We start from the raw sequence: 17,275 nt of genomic DNA, 5'->3' as shown, positions 1-17,275 counted from the left end.
GTCACTAAGAAGGTTATTTTTGTTGAGATGTTTGATTACTTCTGTATTTAACACAGATTCTAGCAACTTACTCATGACGCACAGGAGACTTATTGGCCTGTACTGAGAGGGGGATGAGCGATCACCTGAATTCTTAAATACAGGGCATACTGATGAGATTTTCCAGGGAGATGGGAAACTATTCTCCTTAAGACAACGTTTAAACAGTTTTGTAAGTATGGGCGCTAATTCAGGTTGAAGTTTTTTGAGTACTATAATTGGAATACCATCAGGGCCAGTTGCTTTACTGGAATCAAGGTTTTTGATTAGCTTCACAACATCACGTACAGATATACGTATATCACATAGCGTGTTTTCTGATACAGGAGGAAATATTGGGGGTTGGCGGTCTTGGTCGCAAAGGGTAGAATTAGCTGCAAAGTTCTTGACAAAGAGTTTGGCTTTGTCTGATGCTGACGAGATTACCTCAGGTCCATTGATAATAGTTGGGATGGAGCACACGCTTCTGTTCAGGATTCTGTTTGCTATTTGCCAAAACTGGTGGGAACCAAGCCGCTGCTCAGCTACTTTGGACTTAACAGATTGAGCATACAACACTCTTGCGTTCCTTATTACTTTCTTACAATGGTTGCTGGCAGTCCTGAAAACGGCTTTAGTTTCCATACATCTATTACGTTTGAAGCAGTGGAAAAAGTGATTTCTGTGCGCAATGGCAGCAGCACATTCTGGAGAGAACCATGGCTGGCTGTTAGGTTTTTGCTGAAACTTTTTAGAGGGTATGAAATGGTCAATACCTACAATTAACCATTCAGTTAGGTCTAATACTATAGAGGACACATCCTTTTTAAACATGGAATGCAGAGGTAGATCAGATATAAATGTACGGAAGCTATTCCAGTCAGCCTTAGTGTATCGATATACTGTACGATGAAGAGGTACGTCTGGGGACTTATTACATTTCATTTTTATTTTAATTGATACAACAGAGTGGTCGGAAGGGTCAAGAGGCGACAGAACAGAAACTGAACATAGTTCAGGGCAAGTTGTGAGAAAAAGGTCTAGTAGGCTCGCATACTGGCCGTCATTATCGGGCACACGGGTAGGTTCCTGAACAATCTAAGTGAGGTCATAGGCAATAGAGAAATCATGACAGAACCTCCCCTCATCATCGGTCTTGTTTGAGTGGGTCAACCATTCGACGTTGTGAGCATTGAAGTCTCCACATACGTGAATGTTAGCTGAAGGATAAGTAGAAAGGACTTGGTCAATTTTCTCAGATATGCTTTGAAAGATAGTAACTCCGCTGTTGTGGGGGCGATAGAGAGTAAATATAAATGCAGTAGTGTGAGCTAAAGCAACCCGGAAGCACATATAGGGTAAGTTAGGATCTTCCCTGGAGATGTCCCTCCCACATGGAAAGCTATCTTTAATATAGGCACATATTCCATGCCCATGGCGATCTTGGGGGTCAGATTTAGAAGTTAAGTTAGAGTATCCTGAAATTGCAAACTCATCTAGGGAAATAGCCTGTCCAATGCCAGTTTCACTTAAAAATAAAAGGTCTGGTTTAGTCTCCTGTAATTGGGTTTCAACCTCTGGAAGGTTAGAACGAAGACCCCTGATGTTGGAGAAGGAGACATGGTAGTAGGGGTCTACGTTGGAAGTTGGAGAACCGGGTTTAATCGTGTATTTTTTCTTGAAACTTGTCATGATGAAATTTTGGAATTTGTGGACTAGGTCGACAGATTTACTTAGAGCAGGACAGAGAGGGGAAATTAAGAGAGAAAAAGAAACGAAGAATTTTTTTTTTTATTTGTAGCTAATGATAAGGTAAAGCCGTAACAATTACCCACTAGTATGGCATCGAGAGGCCCCACCAGAAGCTACTGCATGGTCCAGAATCCATTCACCAAATGTCAATACAGCAGCCCCAGTACTTTGCACCTGCTGATAGGACAGCCTCCTTAGTGGTTAATCCAAGGTTCGGGTCCCTGACTATCAGGCGGATAACGTCAGCCCAGACAAAACGTTTACCTCCAGCACCCTTACTAGTGACATGGCTACAAGGATAGACATAGAAACAGAAAATTTCCGCCATCTAAGCCAACTGTTCGCAAAAATACTGCCAACCTAGAAAACAGCTTTTTCTTCTCCCTTTGTCCGAAAAATCACTCATTTAAAAAATGAGGACTGAGGGACAAATAAGAAGAAGCGAGAGTAACAGGAGCTGCCGATAACGCATCCACAATGCGTTTTCTACTCTCCATTAAAAAAAAAAAAAAAAAAAAAAAAAAAAAAAAAAAACTATTAATTATTGTACTTAATAAAAGTCCAACAGACGTGTTTAAGGGAAAGTATGGTGATAGATTCCCCTCACACGAACTAAAAATGAGTATAATTCGTAATTTTTGCTGTCAACTCGGTAGATAAGTAAACATATGTACGAGGAAAAAAAAAAAAAAAGCAAGCATTTAATAAAACAGAAATACACAAATTAAATACTGAAATAAAATGGAGTTGTTAATATTTTAAATCTAAAATAAAAAGCATGATTGAAATCACTTATCTCAACAAAAAACAATTCCGTCTCCAATTTGCAAACTGTATTGAAAGAAATTCAGTTAGTAAGTGTTTTCAATTCGATTAAAAAAAAATATGAATCTTTTTACATGTTTTCACATTTCCTTATTTACTTTAATACGCCATGCTGGACTGATTTTAATTGTTTTGTAGGATTCACTAACAATAGCATTGATCACAATCATCCGAAATATTACGCTTAAATATACAATTGTATCGCGCATTAATGATAGCGACGTTAATTTTGTACTGCTTTTATCAACGATAGTAGACCACGTATAAAGTGCAAATATTGTTTTTCGGATTTTTTTTTTTTTACATAGGTGTCACCACTTATCAAGGCCGATAGGCCACTCAAGGATAGGTGTTAAAGAGTGTACAGTAGTCAAAAGGACAATATAGTAATCGATAGTAATGGAAGTTCGGTAAATTTGTTAACTTAAGTGGAACGGCTCATCAGAAACTTGTTCACGTTGGACTTGAAGACAACCATATTATAGACGGCTGGAAAGCAGGAAAACGGAAGACAATTCCACAGGCGTGCAGTTCTAAGAAAGAAGCTTTGATCATGGAATCTATGTTTAGGTTTAGGCACAGATAAAGAGTGGGGGGGGGGGGAATTATTGATAGTGTTTTTAGCTAGACGAGTGTTTCTTGTGAAAGTTTGGCGAGGGGGTGACTATAGATTGAAGCTCAGTCGAACACTTTCCATGAATATAACGATAAAGCAGAGATAAACTCGCAACATTTCTTCTGTGAGAATATCTCCCACCAGGCCACGAAATCTATTTTGAACCCTATCAAGGCAGGACAAGTCTTTTCTAGCAGCTCCTGCCCATATGTGGCAACAGTATTCCATCCTTGGACGTATCTGGCTCTTATATAGATAGAGAATTGCATCACCAGTGAGATATTTACTGGATCGATAGAAGCATCTGACCATTTTTCCAGCGGCCTTTGCAACAGATTTGATGTACGTATTCCATTTAAGATCAGGAGTAAAGGTCAAGCCCAGAAGCCTGTCAAAACTTGAGGCCTCCGAAAGACAAGAGCCATTCATTTTAATTGATGCCAGATGGGGATCAGAACGTTGATTATGTAAAGATAGGAGCTTGGTTTTAGATGCATTAAAAGTAACCAGCCACTCCTTTCCCGATTGTACCACGTGATCCAGATCAGAGGAGAGAGAATCGGAGAGAATTTGGTCGTTTGCTGTCTTAGATGTGCTACCATAGATGGTAGTGTCGTCAGCAAAAATGTCTACGAATGATGTAAGGATGTGATTTGGAAGATCATTAATGTAAATCAGGAAAAGAGTTGGGCCCAGGATGGACCCCTGAGGGACTCCAGCATTAATACTGTGAGCTTCTGATTTTTGCCCATCAACTACTACTCTTATCAACCTATCAGAGAGAAATGATTTAATAATTGAGAAGACTTTTCCAGCTATACCATAGCTGGAGATCTTGTGAAGTAAAGCTTTATGCCATACCATATCAAAGGCCTAGAAAGGGTACATCTGTCGAGAGATTCGCTAATCCTATGAGATATAATTGTAAGCACATCTGCTGTAGATCTAGCAGAACGGAAACCATATTGTGTGTCACTAAGAAGGTTATTTTTGCTGAGATGGTTGATTACTTCTCTATTTAACACAGATTCCAGCAACTTACTCGTGACACACAGGAGACTTATTGACCTGTACTGAGAGAGGGATGAACGATCAACTGAATTCTTAAATGCAGGGCATACTGATGAGATTTTCCAGGGTGATTGTTCTCGATCTCTGATGATGGATATGTTATTCGAAAATTTTAAAGCAAAAGTAAAAAAAAAAAATGAATGATTGTGAATTTGAAAAAATATTTTCACTTTATACGTGGTTTTCAAACGCCTCCGTCGCTTCACAAAAACGTTAGCGAATAAAAGAAGAAAAAACTGTCGGATGTATTTCAAGTATATAAGACAAGTACATGAGACAGAGTAAGTAAATAACAAGCCACACAAGCCAGCATCCATTCTATTTCCATAATGTGATGCTTTCTTTTTGCTTTCTAGACCGATTTATACGTTGTTGTTTTTCTGCTCGAGCCAAGATGAAAATTTTGGAATCATTTTCTCGAATAAAAAACGACAATGACGAGTTTATTTTTGTGTGGAAATCACTCTAGACAGCACATAGTCACTTGATGTAAATAGCTAAAACAAGAATTCAACAAAATAGTACTTAAGGGTACAAAACTAACCAACAATAATGGCGATCAATTTCTTTAACTAGGAGTCATTTCTAGCTAGACAATATCTAGATGCTGAAGAAGATGCATTGATGTTTTGTACCACATCTAAGGCAAAATGCTTACAGAACTTGATTTTAAATGCAAATATTTTCCTAAATCACGTGATTAATCTAACAAATCAACTTTTTATTGCTAATCTGATACAAGGCTAGTATCGTCAATCATGCAGTATGAAACATTGAACCATTGAACCATTGAACCTGGACATTATATTAACACTTTACATTGAAAGCAACATACTTCCAAGAATTATGGAACATATCCAGGTTTTCCTTATTCTGAAACTCTTACAGCGCTAAAATCCTACCCCCTCTCTCTCTCTCTCTCTCTCTCTCTCTCTCTCTCTCTCTCTCTCTGTCTCTCTCTCTCTCTCTCTCTATCTCTCTCTCTCTTCGTAATTTTTTTCTAGTCACATAAGAAATGCTTGTAAGCTTTAATATATAAACAATATATGTCTTGATTTACTCAAAGTAAACCCATGGCTTTTATGTTGTTGATATGAACTTTCAATTTGGCGTCCCATTTTCGATTTTTGTCGAGGCTATTGTATCACTTTCACTATGAATCTATCTATTTCCTCTTCAGTGATAGGTTCAACCGTATGGTACACTAAACTCTCGGTCCTTAATAAGGTGGCCCATTTGGTACCAAACGTGGGTGTATGTGCAGTGGAAGTCGCTGAGTGTTTTATTCCGATGCGATTAGGATGCGATTATGTTCCGACTAATTGCTTTGTCAATAATTCTACGCTCACAATGCGTTAAACGATCCGCAAAACTTTGGTATTTGTGCGGCGAGTCAAGAACATTGCCGGTTGGTGTTTTCTATCTGTTTGGTTAGAGAAAGTGTTGTTTCAATACAAGAGTGCTATCCTTCGTTCTGATGTGTCAGACCGGCTATGAGCAGAAGAGTTAGCAACTAAAATTATTTCTAAATACACTTCAATATTGGCAATAGCCGATTGACACTTTCCTTTGATCGATGTGGTTACGAATCTTAATTATTCTTTTAATCTGAGATCCTGGATAATTATTTCCGCAATCAGTCAATGCCAACACAAAGCATGAAAACTACATATTGGAATACCTTCACTCTAGTCTTGTCCTCCTTTGGGTCATGTAAAATTAAGTTTCGAAACCTGAATCACTTTTGTAAGAGGCGAGTACTGCAACCAGAGTCATCACACTGCATGCAAGAAAGTCTAATCATGTCATATGCAAGAAAGTCTAATCACGTCATATGCAAGAAAGTCTAATCACGTCATATGCAAGAAAGTCTAATCACGTCATATGCAAGAAAGTCTAATCACGTCATATGCAAGAAAGTCTAATCGCGTCATATGCAAAAAAGTCTAATCATGTCATATGCAAGAAAGTCTAATCACGTCATATGCAAAAAAGTCTAATCATGTCATATGCAAGAAAGTCTAATCATGTCATATGAAAAAAAGTCTAATCATGTCATATGCAAAAAAGTCTAATCATGTCATATGCAAGAAAGTCTAATCATGTCATATGCAAGAAAGTCTAATCACGTCATATGCAAAAAAGTCTAATCATGTCATATGCAAAAAAGTCTAATCATGTCATATGCAAGAAAGTCTAATCATGTCATATGCAAGAAAGTCTAATCACGTCATATGCAAAAAAGTCTAATCATGTCATATGCAAGAAAGTCTAATCACGTCATATGCAAAAAAGTCTAATCATGTCATATGCAAGAAAGTCTAATCACGTCATATGCAAAAAAGTCTAATCATGTCATATGCAAAAAAGTCTAATCACGTCATATGCAAAAAAGTCTAATCATGTCATATGCAAAAAAGTCTAATCATGTCATATGCAAAAAAGTCTAATCACGTCATATGCAAGAAAGTCTAATCACGTCATATGCAAAAAAGTCTAATCATGTCATATGCAAGAAAGTCTAATCACGTCATATGCAAAAAAGTCTAATCATGTCATATGCAAGAAAGTCTAATCATGTCATATGCAAAAAAGTCTAATCACGTCATATGCAAAAAAGTCTAATCATGTCATATGCAAGAAAGTCTAATCACGTCATATGCAAGAAAGTCTAATCACGTCATATGCAAAAAAGTCTAATCACGTCATATGCAAAAAAGTCTAATCATGTCATATGCAAAAAAGTCTAATCATGTCATATGCAAGAAAGTCTAATCACGTCATATGCAAAAAAGTCTAATCACGTCATATGCAAAAAAGTCTAATCATGTCATATGCAAAAAAGTCTAATCATGTCATATGCAAGAAAGTCTAATCATGTCATATGCAAGAAAGTCTAATCATGTCATATGCAAAAAAGTCTAATCACGTCATATGCAAGAAAGTCTAATCATGTCATATGCAAAAAAGTCTAATCACGTCATATGCAAAAAAGTCTAATCACGTCATATGCAAAAAAGTCTAATCATGTCATATGCAAGAAAGTCTAATCACGTCATATGCAAAAAAGTCTAATCATGTCATATGCAAAAAAGTCTAATCACGTCATATGCAAGAAAGTCTAATCACGTCATATGCAAAAAAGTCTAATCATGTCATATGCAAGAAAGTCTAATCACGTCATATGCAAAAAAGTCTAATCATGTCATATGCAAGAAAGTCTAATCACGTCATATGCAAAAAAGTCTAATCACGTCATATGCAAGAAAGTCTAATCATGTCATATGCAAAAAAGTCTAATCATGTCATATGCAAGAAAGTCTAATCACGTCATATGCAAAAAAGTCTAATCACGTCATATGCAAGAAAGTCTAATCATGTCATATGCAAAAAAGTCTAATCACGTCATATGCAAAAAAGTCTAATCATGTCATATGCAAGAAAGTCTAATCATGTCATATGCAAAAAAGTCTAATCATGTCATATGCAAGAAAGTCTAATCATGTCATATGCAAGAAAGTCTAATCATGTCATATGCAAAAAAGTCTAATCACGTCATATGCAAAAAAGTCTAATCACGTCATATGCAAAAAAGTCTAATCATGTCATATGCAAGAAAGTCTAATCATGTCATATGCAAAAAAGTCTAATCACGTCATATGCAAAAAAGTCTAATCATGTCATATGCAAAAAAGTCTAATCATGTCATATGCAAGAAAGTCTAATCACGTCATATGCAAAAAAGTCTAATCATGTCATATGCAAGAAAGTCTAATCACGTCATATGCAAGAAAGTCTAATCACGTCATATGCAAAAAAGTCTAATCACGTCATATGCAAAAAAGTCTAATCATGTCATATGCAAGAAAGTCTAATCACGTCATATGCAAGAAAGTCTAATCACGTCATATGCAAAAAATTCTAATCATGTCATATGCAAGAAAGTCTAATCACGTCATATGCAAAAAATTCTAATCATGTCATATGCAAGAAAGTCTAATCACGTCATATGCAAAAAATTCTAATCATGTCATATGCAAGAAAGTCTAATCATGTCATATGCAAAAAAGTCTAATCATGTCATATGCAAAAAAGTCTAATCATGTCATATGCAAAAAAGTCTAATCATGTCATATGCAAAAAAGTCTAATCACGTCATATGCAAAAAAGTCTAATCATGTCATATGCAAAAAAGTCTAATCATGTCATATGCAAGAAAGTCTAATCATGTCATATGCAAAAAAGTCTAATCATGTCATATGCAAAAAAGTCTAATCATGTCATATGCAAAAAAGTCTAATCATGTCATATGCAAGAAAGTCTAATCATGTCATATGCAAAAAAGTCTAATCATGTCATATGCAAAAAAGTCTAATCATGTCATATGCAAAAAAGTCTAATCATGTCATATGCAAAAAAGTCTAATCACGTCATATGCAAAAAAGTCTAATCACGTCATATGCAAAAAAGTCTAATCACGTCATATGCAAAAAAGTCTAATCACGTCATATGCAAAAAAGTCTAATCATGTCATATGCAAGAAAGTCTAATCACGTCATATGCAAAAAAGTCTAATCATGTCATATGCAAGAAAGTCTAATCATGTCATATGCAAAAAAGTCTAATCACGTCATATGCAAAAAAGTCTAATCACGTCATATGCAAAAAAGTCTAATCACGTCATATGCAAAAAAGTCTAATCATGTCATATGCAAGAAAGTCTAATCACGTCATATGCAAAAAATTCTAATCATGTCATATGCAAGAAAGTCTAATCATGTCATATGCAAAAAAGTCTAATCACGTCATATGCAAAAAAGTCTAATCACGTCATATGCAAAAAAGTCTAATCACGTCATATGCAAAAAAGTCTAATCATGTCATATGCAAAAAAGTCTAATCATGTCATATGCAAAAAAGTCTAATCATGTCATATGCAAAAAAGTCTAATCACGTCATATGCAAAAAAGTCTAATCACGTCATATGCAAAAAAGTCTAATCATGTCATATGCAAGAAAGTCTAATCATGTCATATGCAAAAAAGTCTAATCACGTCATATGCAAAAAAGTCTAATCACGTCATATGCAAAAAATTCTAATCATGTCATATGCAAGAAAGTCTAATCATGTCATATGCAAAAAATTCTAATCATGTCATATGCAAAAAAGTCTAATCATGTCATATGCAAAAAAGTCTAATCACGTCATATGCAAAAAAGTCTAATCACGTCATATGCAAAAAATTCTAATCATGTCATATGCAAGAAAGTCTAATCATGTCATATGCAAAAAAGTCTAATCACGTCATATGCAAAAAAGTCTAATCACGTCATATGCAAAAAAGTCTAATCACGTCATATGCAAAAAAGTCTAATCACGTCATATGCAAAAAAGTCTAATCATGTCATATGCAAAAAAGTCTAATCATGTCATATGCAAAAAAGTCTAATCATGTCATATGCAAGAAAGTCTAATCACGTCATATGCAAAAAAGTCTAATCACGTCATATGCAAAAAAGTCTAATCATGTCATATGCAAGAAAGTCTAATCACGTCATATGCAAAAAAGTCTAATCATGTCATATGCAAGAAAGTTTAATCACGTCATATGCAAAAAAGTCTAATCACGTCATATGCAAAAAAGTCTAATCATGTCATATGCAAGAAAGTCTAATCACGTCATATGCAAAAAAGTCTAATCATGTCATATGCAAGAAAGTCTAATCACGTCATATGCAAGAAAGTCTAATCACGTCATATGAAAGAAAGTCTAATCACGTCATATGCAAGAAAGTCTAATCACGTCATATATAAGAAAGTCTATCACGTCATATGCAAGAAAGTCTAATCACGTCATATGCAAGAAAGTCTAATCACGTCATATGCAAAAAAGTCTAATCACGTCATATATAAGAAAGTCTATCACGTCATATGCAAGACAGTCTAATCACGTCATATGCAAGACAGTCTAATCACGTCATATGCAAAAAAGTCTAATCACGTCATATGCAAGAAAGTCTAATCACGTCATATGAAAGAAAGTCTAATCACGTCATATGCAAAAAAGTCAAATCATGTCATATGCAAGAAAGTCTAAACACGTCATATGCAAGAAAGTCTAATCACGTCATATGCAAAAAAGTCTAATCATGTCATATGCAAAAAAGTCTAATCACGTCATATGCAAGAAAGTCTAATCACGTCATATGCAAGAAACTCTAATCACGTCATATGCAAGAAAGTCTAATCAGGTCATATGCAAAAAAGTCTAATCACGTCATATATAAGAAAGTCTAATCACATCATATGCAAGAAAGTCTAATCACGTCATATGCAAGAAAGTCTATCACGTCATATGCAAGAAAGTCTAATCACGTCATGTGCAAGAAAGTCTAATTATGTCATATGCAAGAAAGTCTAACTACGTCATATGCAAGAAAGTCTATCACGTCATATGCAAGAAAGTCTAATCACGTCATATGCAAGACAGTCTAATCACGTCATATGCAAAAAAAGTCTAATCATGTCATATGCAAAAAAGTCTAATCACGTCATATGCAAAAAGTCTAATCACGTCATATGCAAGAAAGTCTAATCTCGTCATATTCTAAAAAGTTTAATCACCTCATATGCAAAAAAGTCTAATCACGTCATATGCAAGAATGTCTAATCACGTCATATGCAAGAAAGTCTAATCATGTCATATGCAAGAACGTCTTATCACGTCATATGCAAGAAGGTCTAATCATGGCATATGCAAAAAAGTCTAATCACGTCATATGCAAAAAAGTCTAATCACGTCATATGCAAGAAAGTCTAATCACGTCATATGCAAGAAAGTCTAATCACGTCATATATAAGAAAGTCTATCACGTCATATGCAATAAAGTCTAATCACGTCATATGCAAGAAACACTAATCACGTCATATGCAATAAAGTCTAATCACGTCATATGCGAAAAAAAGTCTAATCACGTCATATGCAAAAAAGTCTAATCACGTCGTATGCAAAAAGACTAATCACGTCATATAGTGGAATGTCTAATCACGTCATATGCAAGAAAGTCTAATCACGTCATATGACAGAAAGTCTTATCATGTCATATGCAAGAAAGTCTAAACACGTCATATATAAGAAAATCTAATCAGATCATATGCAAAAAAAGTCTAATCACATCATATGCAAGAAAGTCTAATCACATCATATGCAAGAAAGTCTAATCACGTCATATGCAAGAAAGTCTAATCACGTCATATGCAAGAAAGTCTAATCACGTCATATGCAAAAAAGTCTAATCACGTCATATGCAAAAAAGTCAAATCACGTCATATGCAAAAAAGTCTTATCACGTCATATGCAAAAAAGTCTAATCACGTCATATGCAAGAAAGTCTAATCACGTCATATGCAAAAAAGTCTAATCACGTCATATGCAAGAAAGTCTTATCACGTCATATGCAAAAAAGTCTAATCACGTCATATGCAAGAAAGTCTAATCAGGTCATATGCAAAAAAGTCTAATCACGTCATATGCAAGAAAGTCTTATCACGTCATATGCAAAAAAGTCTAATCACGTCATATGCAAGAAAGTCTAATCACGTCATATGCAAAAAAGTCTAATCACGTCATATGCAAAAAAGTCTAATCACGTCATATGCAAAAAAGTCTAATCACGTCATATGCAAGAAAGTCTTATCACGTCATATGCAAAAAAGTCTAATCACGTCATATGCAAAAAAAGTCTAATCACGTCATATGCAAGAAAGTCTGATCACGTCATATGCAAAAAAGTCTAATCACGTCATATGCAAGAAAGTCTAATCACGTCATATGCAAGAAAGTCTTATCACGTCATATGCAAAAAAGTCTTATCACGTCATATGCAAAAAAGTCTAATCACGTCATATGCAAGAAAGTCTTATCACGTCATATGCAAAAAAGTATAATCACGTCATATGCAAAAAAGTCTAATCACGTCATATGCAAGAAAGTCTTATCACGTCATATGCAAAAAAGTCTAATCACGTCATATGCAAGAAAGTCTAATCACGTCATATGCAAGAAAGTCTAATCACGTCATATGCAAGAAAGTCTAATCATGTCATACCGGAAAGTATTTTACTCTAATCTTTTCTTCACTCGAACTGCTCGACTTTGGAATCCCCTTCCTGTTTCATGCTTCTCGTGCTGTACTAACCACCAGGAGATTAAATTCCATGTTACCAGACATCTCACTCCTTAACTCCTCACATTTTTCGGTTAGATACGATCCTAAATAGTATCCCCTGCGTACGAAGTTGGATAATGCCTTGTTTGGAGTGAAAAAGAATAAAAGAAAATTGTGGGTTTATCGAGCACATTTGATGAGATAACAAATTGATGCGATCATCATTTAAATCGAATGGGGATATGATGAAAAATATTTTAGATTTCACATCAAAACCTAAAGAATTTTACAAGAGAAGCATTAATAAGCTCGTTGACAGATGGAATCAAGTTATAGAGAGTAAAGATCGTTATTGTTATTAATAAATGTTTTTTAAAAATACACATTTTTTTTTTCATTTTCAAGATGAAATTTTAAATCGACAAAAACTTTTACACCGACCTGATTCATAGATTTGCATTACGAAGTTCTTTAAGGTTTCGCGGGCGAGATAAAATAATGTCATTTTTTTTTTTTTTTTTATAAAAGGATTATATCCGTTCAATTTTTTGTAGACTCATAAACAGCCGTAAGAGAAATTAGAGATAAATTTAGAAATGGAAAACTTTTTTATAGATTTTCAAATCCGCTTCCATTTCAATAAACGAGAAATGATAATCGAATAATCAAATCTCGTGGAATTGTAAATGTAAAATTTGGTTTAATGCTATGTTGAGTTAATTTTCTCACAGCTAATTGTGAGCCTTTATTAAAAACTAGAAATTAGAAAACTCCGTAATTTCCCGATTTAGCAACTCGTGTTAACTTAATCGCTTCCAACGAATTTTGTGTTTCAGCATTTAATAATAAGCAAAGGATTTGCCGTAAAAAATGCACATCAATATGTTTCTTCTCTTTTCTCTCTCTCTCTCTCTCTCTCTCTTTCCCTCTCTTCCCTTTCTCTCCTCCTTTCTCTCTCGCCATATTTTTCGTCCTCAATTTTTGTTTTCCCTATTACTCTTATCTTAATCGCTCTTTTGTCTCACATTCTTATTCTCTGTGTTATTTTTTCTCCCCTCTTTCTTTTCTCCCTCTATCTTCTCTTTCTTTCTTTGTACCTCACTTTTTTCCTTTCTTCTTTCTTTTCGTGTCTCTCATTTTCTTAATTACACACACACTTTCTGCCCTCCCCCTCTCTCTTTCTCTATTTCTCTTTACTTTTTCTCTTTCTTATTTTTCTTTCTGTTTTATCCTTTCTTCCCCTTTCTCTTTCCTTCCTTTTTTCCATTTCAAAGGAATCCCAAATAAAATATACAGAGTTTCACAGCATAAACGCAACCTATTTACACGTTCATAACTTATGAACCTGACAAGAAAAACAAAAAACTATCGATTTCCAACAAAGCTAAAATAATATCAATTAAAATTAGTGTTTATTCAGTATTTCTTGTTATAAAATTGAAAATTCGTATTTATACAGAACCTGAACAAACTTCAACATCTTCCAGAAAGTTAACGGTAAGCAGCCGGAAGATGCCGACGCGATTAGCCAATCAGTAATGAGCTGTCAGCAGATAACAAGTTCAATATCAGTAAATGCTTGTCGAACCGTCCTTTTTAAGTAATCAAAATGTGCTCATTCGTCGTTTTTAATCCTTTCATAATATTGTTCATCATCCACCTGACAATCTCGTTAACGATATGCTAGTAACTTTGAAAACAAATCAAGTCAAATTTTCCTCTTTTGAAAAAATAGTTTGGTCAAACATTTTGGATAGATGAAAACATTTTCGATCACAGTAAAAACGATTTTTGTGAGTTTAATGTCTAAATTTCTTTTTATAAAAACGACTAATTATTAAACGTTTTCAATTTCATTTATAAAAACGAATAATTGTTAATTTTTTTAATTCTTATTTATAAACATCTAATCTAAACTAATACATAAATACTGCTTAGAATTTTAAAGCCATAATTGACATTTGTATTATTTGAATTTTTCGGACTACTGTACTCATCTGGAGTATTATTTTCACAACGGTTCAGTCGATGTAACCTTTTTCTAGTGTATCTTGTCGAACTTGGTAACCTTTCTCTCGGACTTGGGTATCTGCACGGAATTTCAAACGGAATCTTTTATTTAATCGTGAACATCAATCAAAGCTTCATTCTTGAGTTTCATTAATGACTTTTTAAATCGTATTCTGGAACTATTTGCTGACATCTATGTAGAAAACACAACCGCCTATGGTAGCACTTCGAAAAGCATTGCTAATCAAGATCTTTCTGGTTCTCTCTCTCTCTCTCTCTCTCTCTCTCTCTCACACACACACACACACACACACACACACACACTCTATTCTGATCTGAAGCAATGAGGAAAACTGACTTATTACTTTTAGCACTTCTAAAACAAAGTTTTTTTTCTTTTCGTTAATAACGCTTATATCTTTGTTCGTCATAGTTGAAATGATCAGCTCTCTACCTGGGGAAGCCCCATGTTTTAATAGAAACCCCTTTGTCTTAATAGACTCAGATTCAGTTACGTCAAAAGATGTGATGCTGCTTCCACGTACGGGAGGAGTAGTTCAGAGCAATTTTTCCGAACTTATAAAATACAAGATCGATTAATCATTGTGGGCGATGAGCTCTTCTGTTCTCTACATCCCATTTCTTACAGAACAAATGTTATTAATCTTTCTCCACTCTCCAAATAATATATTTCAGTGGAAAGTGCTCGACTGAGCTCCAATTTCTCGTTCCTTCCTGTAAGACATTCACATTAAGAATTCGTGTTATTACCATCAATGCAAACGATTGTTCTTTGGTCGTGTGACTTTTTTAGTTTCTTTCCAAGAATTTAACAGATTTTTAATGGAAATCGCTCCAGACAAAAAATACTTGAAGCTAAAAATGAAGCCAACAATAAGTGTGAGCTGAATAGATTCTGACCCAGAAAATGGCAATTCTTCCTCCTTTGTCAGCAAAATCGTTCATGGGATGCGAGAACTAAAGGACAAAATAAGAGGAGCAAGAGATACAAATATGTCGAAATCAAATCTAGAGTTCACTTTCTACTTCTCTTACTACCGCAAAACTGATTCTCTGCAAGCTACAACATAGTCGTTGTGAAAATTAACATACTTGTCATATTCGACCGCTGTCAAAAGTAATCAAATTTTGTTTAATTCACCATTTTCAATCATCTCATTATATTATTCATCATTCAACTAACAATCTAGTCATCTCGTTAACCTCTTTTGCGCTACCAGATCAGGTTGCCGGAAGATATCGGCTTTCTGACCTAAAATGCACCAAACATTGATTTTTTTTTCTTCCGTTTGCAAGACCCAATCATGTCCTGCAACGCTAAAACAATAATTTTTCTTTACAAAACCATCAAACCAAAATATTTGAAGATATAAAGAAATTGAAACATAAAAACTTTTGCCAAAATGATTGAACCTGAAAAGGGTTGATATGCCGTAAAACAAAACAATCAAACCAAACACCATTAATAAATATTTTAAGATATAAACAACTCGAAACACGGATACTTTTTTCCAAACGTACTGGATTCGACATTAAATAACCCGAAAAGGGTGATTATGTTGTAAAACCAAGCATTTATACTCGTCTGGCTTTTGGCCTAGATGAATCATTTGTATTGAAACACTAGCGGTGTAAACAAGTGTTTGTTTCTATCTTTCCCCGTTCTTTCTTTGCAGGTTGATGCTGAACAGCGACAACGAGATTTTGAACAACTCTTGGACGAACACGCTGAACTTGTGCAGAACATAAGCCGATCTTCCAGTTCGGAATCAGTGAACCAAAGAGAGAGAGACTGACATACACCCATCCCATGATCACCTCATTCACCCGCATATGCACACATATATACATACACATATGCACACATATATAGATATATGTGTGTATATATATTGATATGTATATATGTATGTATGTACGTACATTGTGTGTATATGTATGTATGTCTGTGTGTATGTGATGTGTAATTGTTTGTACTTGCAAGTATATATACACCAGTGTATACATATTTATGAGTAAAATGTTTTATATATTTGAAGGCTGAATATATATATATATATATATATATATATATATATATGAGGTTAAAAAGGAGACGAAAAGGAAGCTTTTAGTGCCAAAGCGTGTTGTCTTTTACTAATTGGCCCTTTGATTAACTTCTGTGAAGAGCAAAACGCATTAGCACTAATAAAAGTGTTTCTTCTGTTCCTTTTTTTACTAATATATATATATATATATATATATAATATATATATATATATATATATATATATATATATATATATATATATATATATATATATATATATATTACAGAGACGTGGCAGAAGTTAATAGGCACCCTTATTATTCAAAACGAAGATTCCTGTTAGCGAGTCATGCTCGCACTGGACGAGATGATGCTGATTCTTTTCCCCCTCTGATGAATTGGACAATCACTTGATTAAAAATAAAAAAAGTGGAATCCCGAGATTTGTGGCGATTTAACGCTGGCTAATACCACCTTCAGATTAAGTCGCAAATTAAGTCTTTGAAAATTTGACAATTCCAATGCTTCTGTAGTGCATAGTTTACAAAAAATGGCGATAAATATTTATAGCGGCTTGATATTTGAATTTGATACAAATGTCACTTAGTGAAAAAATATGTTTCTAAAATGTATACTTTATGTTTTATGGGGTGTATATTTACTTCTGTCCTATCTGTATTTGTAGTATATATATATATATATATATATATATATATATATATATATATATATATATATTATAGATTTTTTTATGTGAGATAATA

The 17,275-nt window shown here is 34.3% G+C and overlaps 1 protein-coding gene across 5 annotated transcripts in view; it reads left to right on the top strand.

The window, feature by feature from the left end:
* The window catches only part of LOC145246815 (uncharacterized), a 394,355-nt gene extending 377,931 nt beyond the window's left edge, over positions 1 to 16,424 (top strand). For all 5 annotated transcript variants that reach the window (XM_080108635.1, XM_080108638.1, XM_080108636.1 and 2 more), the window contains one exon: positions 16,159 to 16,424. In XM_080108635.1, coding sequence (XP_079964761.1) covers positions 16,159 to 16,278 — 120 coding nt within the window. In that variant the 3' untranslated portion in view covers positions 16,279 to 16,424. The remainder of the gene's footprint in view (positions 1 to 16,158) is intronic.
* The last annotated feature ends 851 nt before the right edge of the window (positions 16,425 to 17,275 follow it).

Source organism: Euprymna scolopes, chromosome 24 (assembly GCF_053919585.1).
Source record: "Euprymna scolopes isolate OS-2025 chromosome 24, ASM5391958v1, whole genome shotgun sequence".
Lineage (NCBI taxonomy): Eukaryota > Metazoa > Mollusca > Cephalopoda > Sepiida > Sepiolidae > Euprymna > Euprymna scolopes.
Note: the sequence above shows the minus strand (reverse complement) of the source record. Positions and strands in the feature narration are given on the sequence as shown.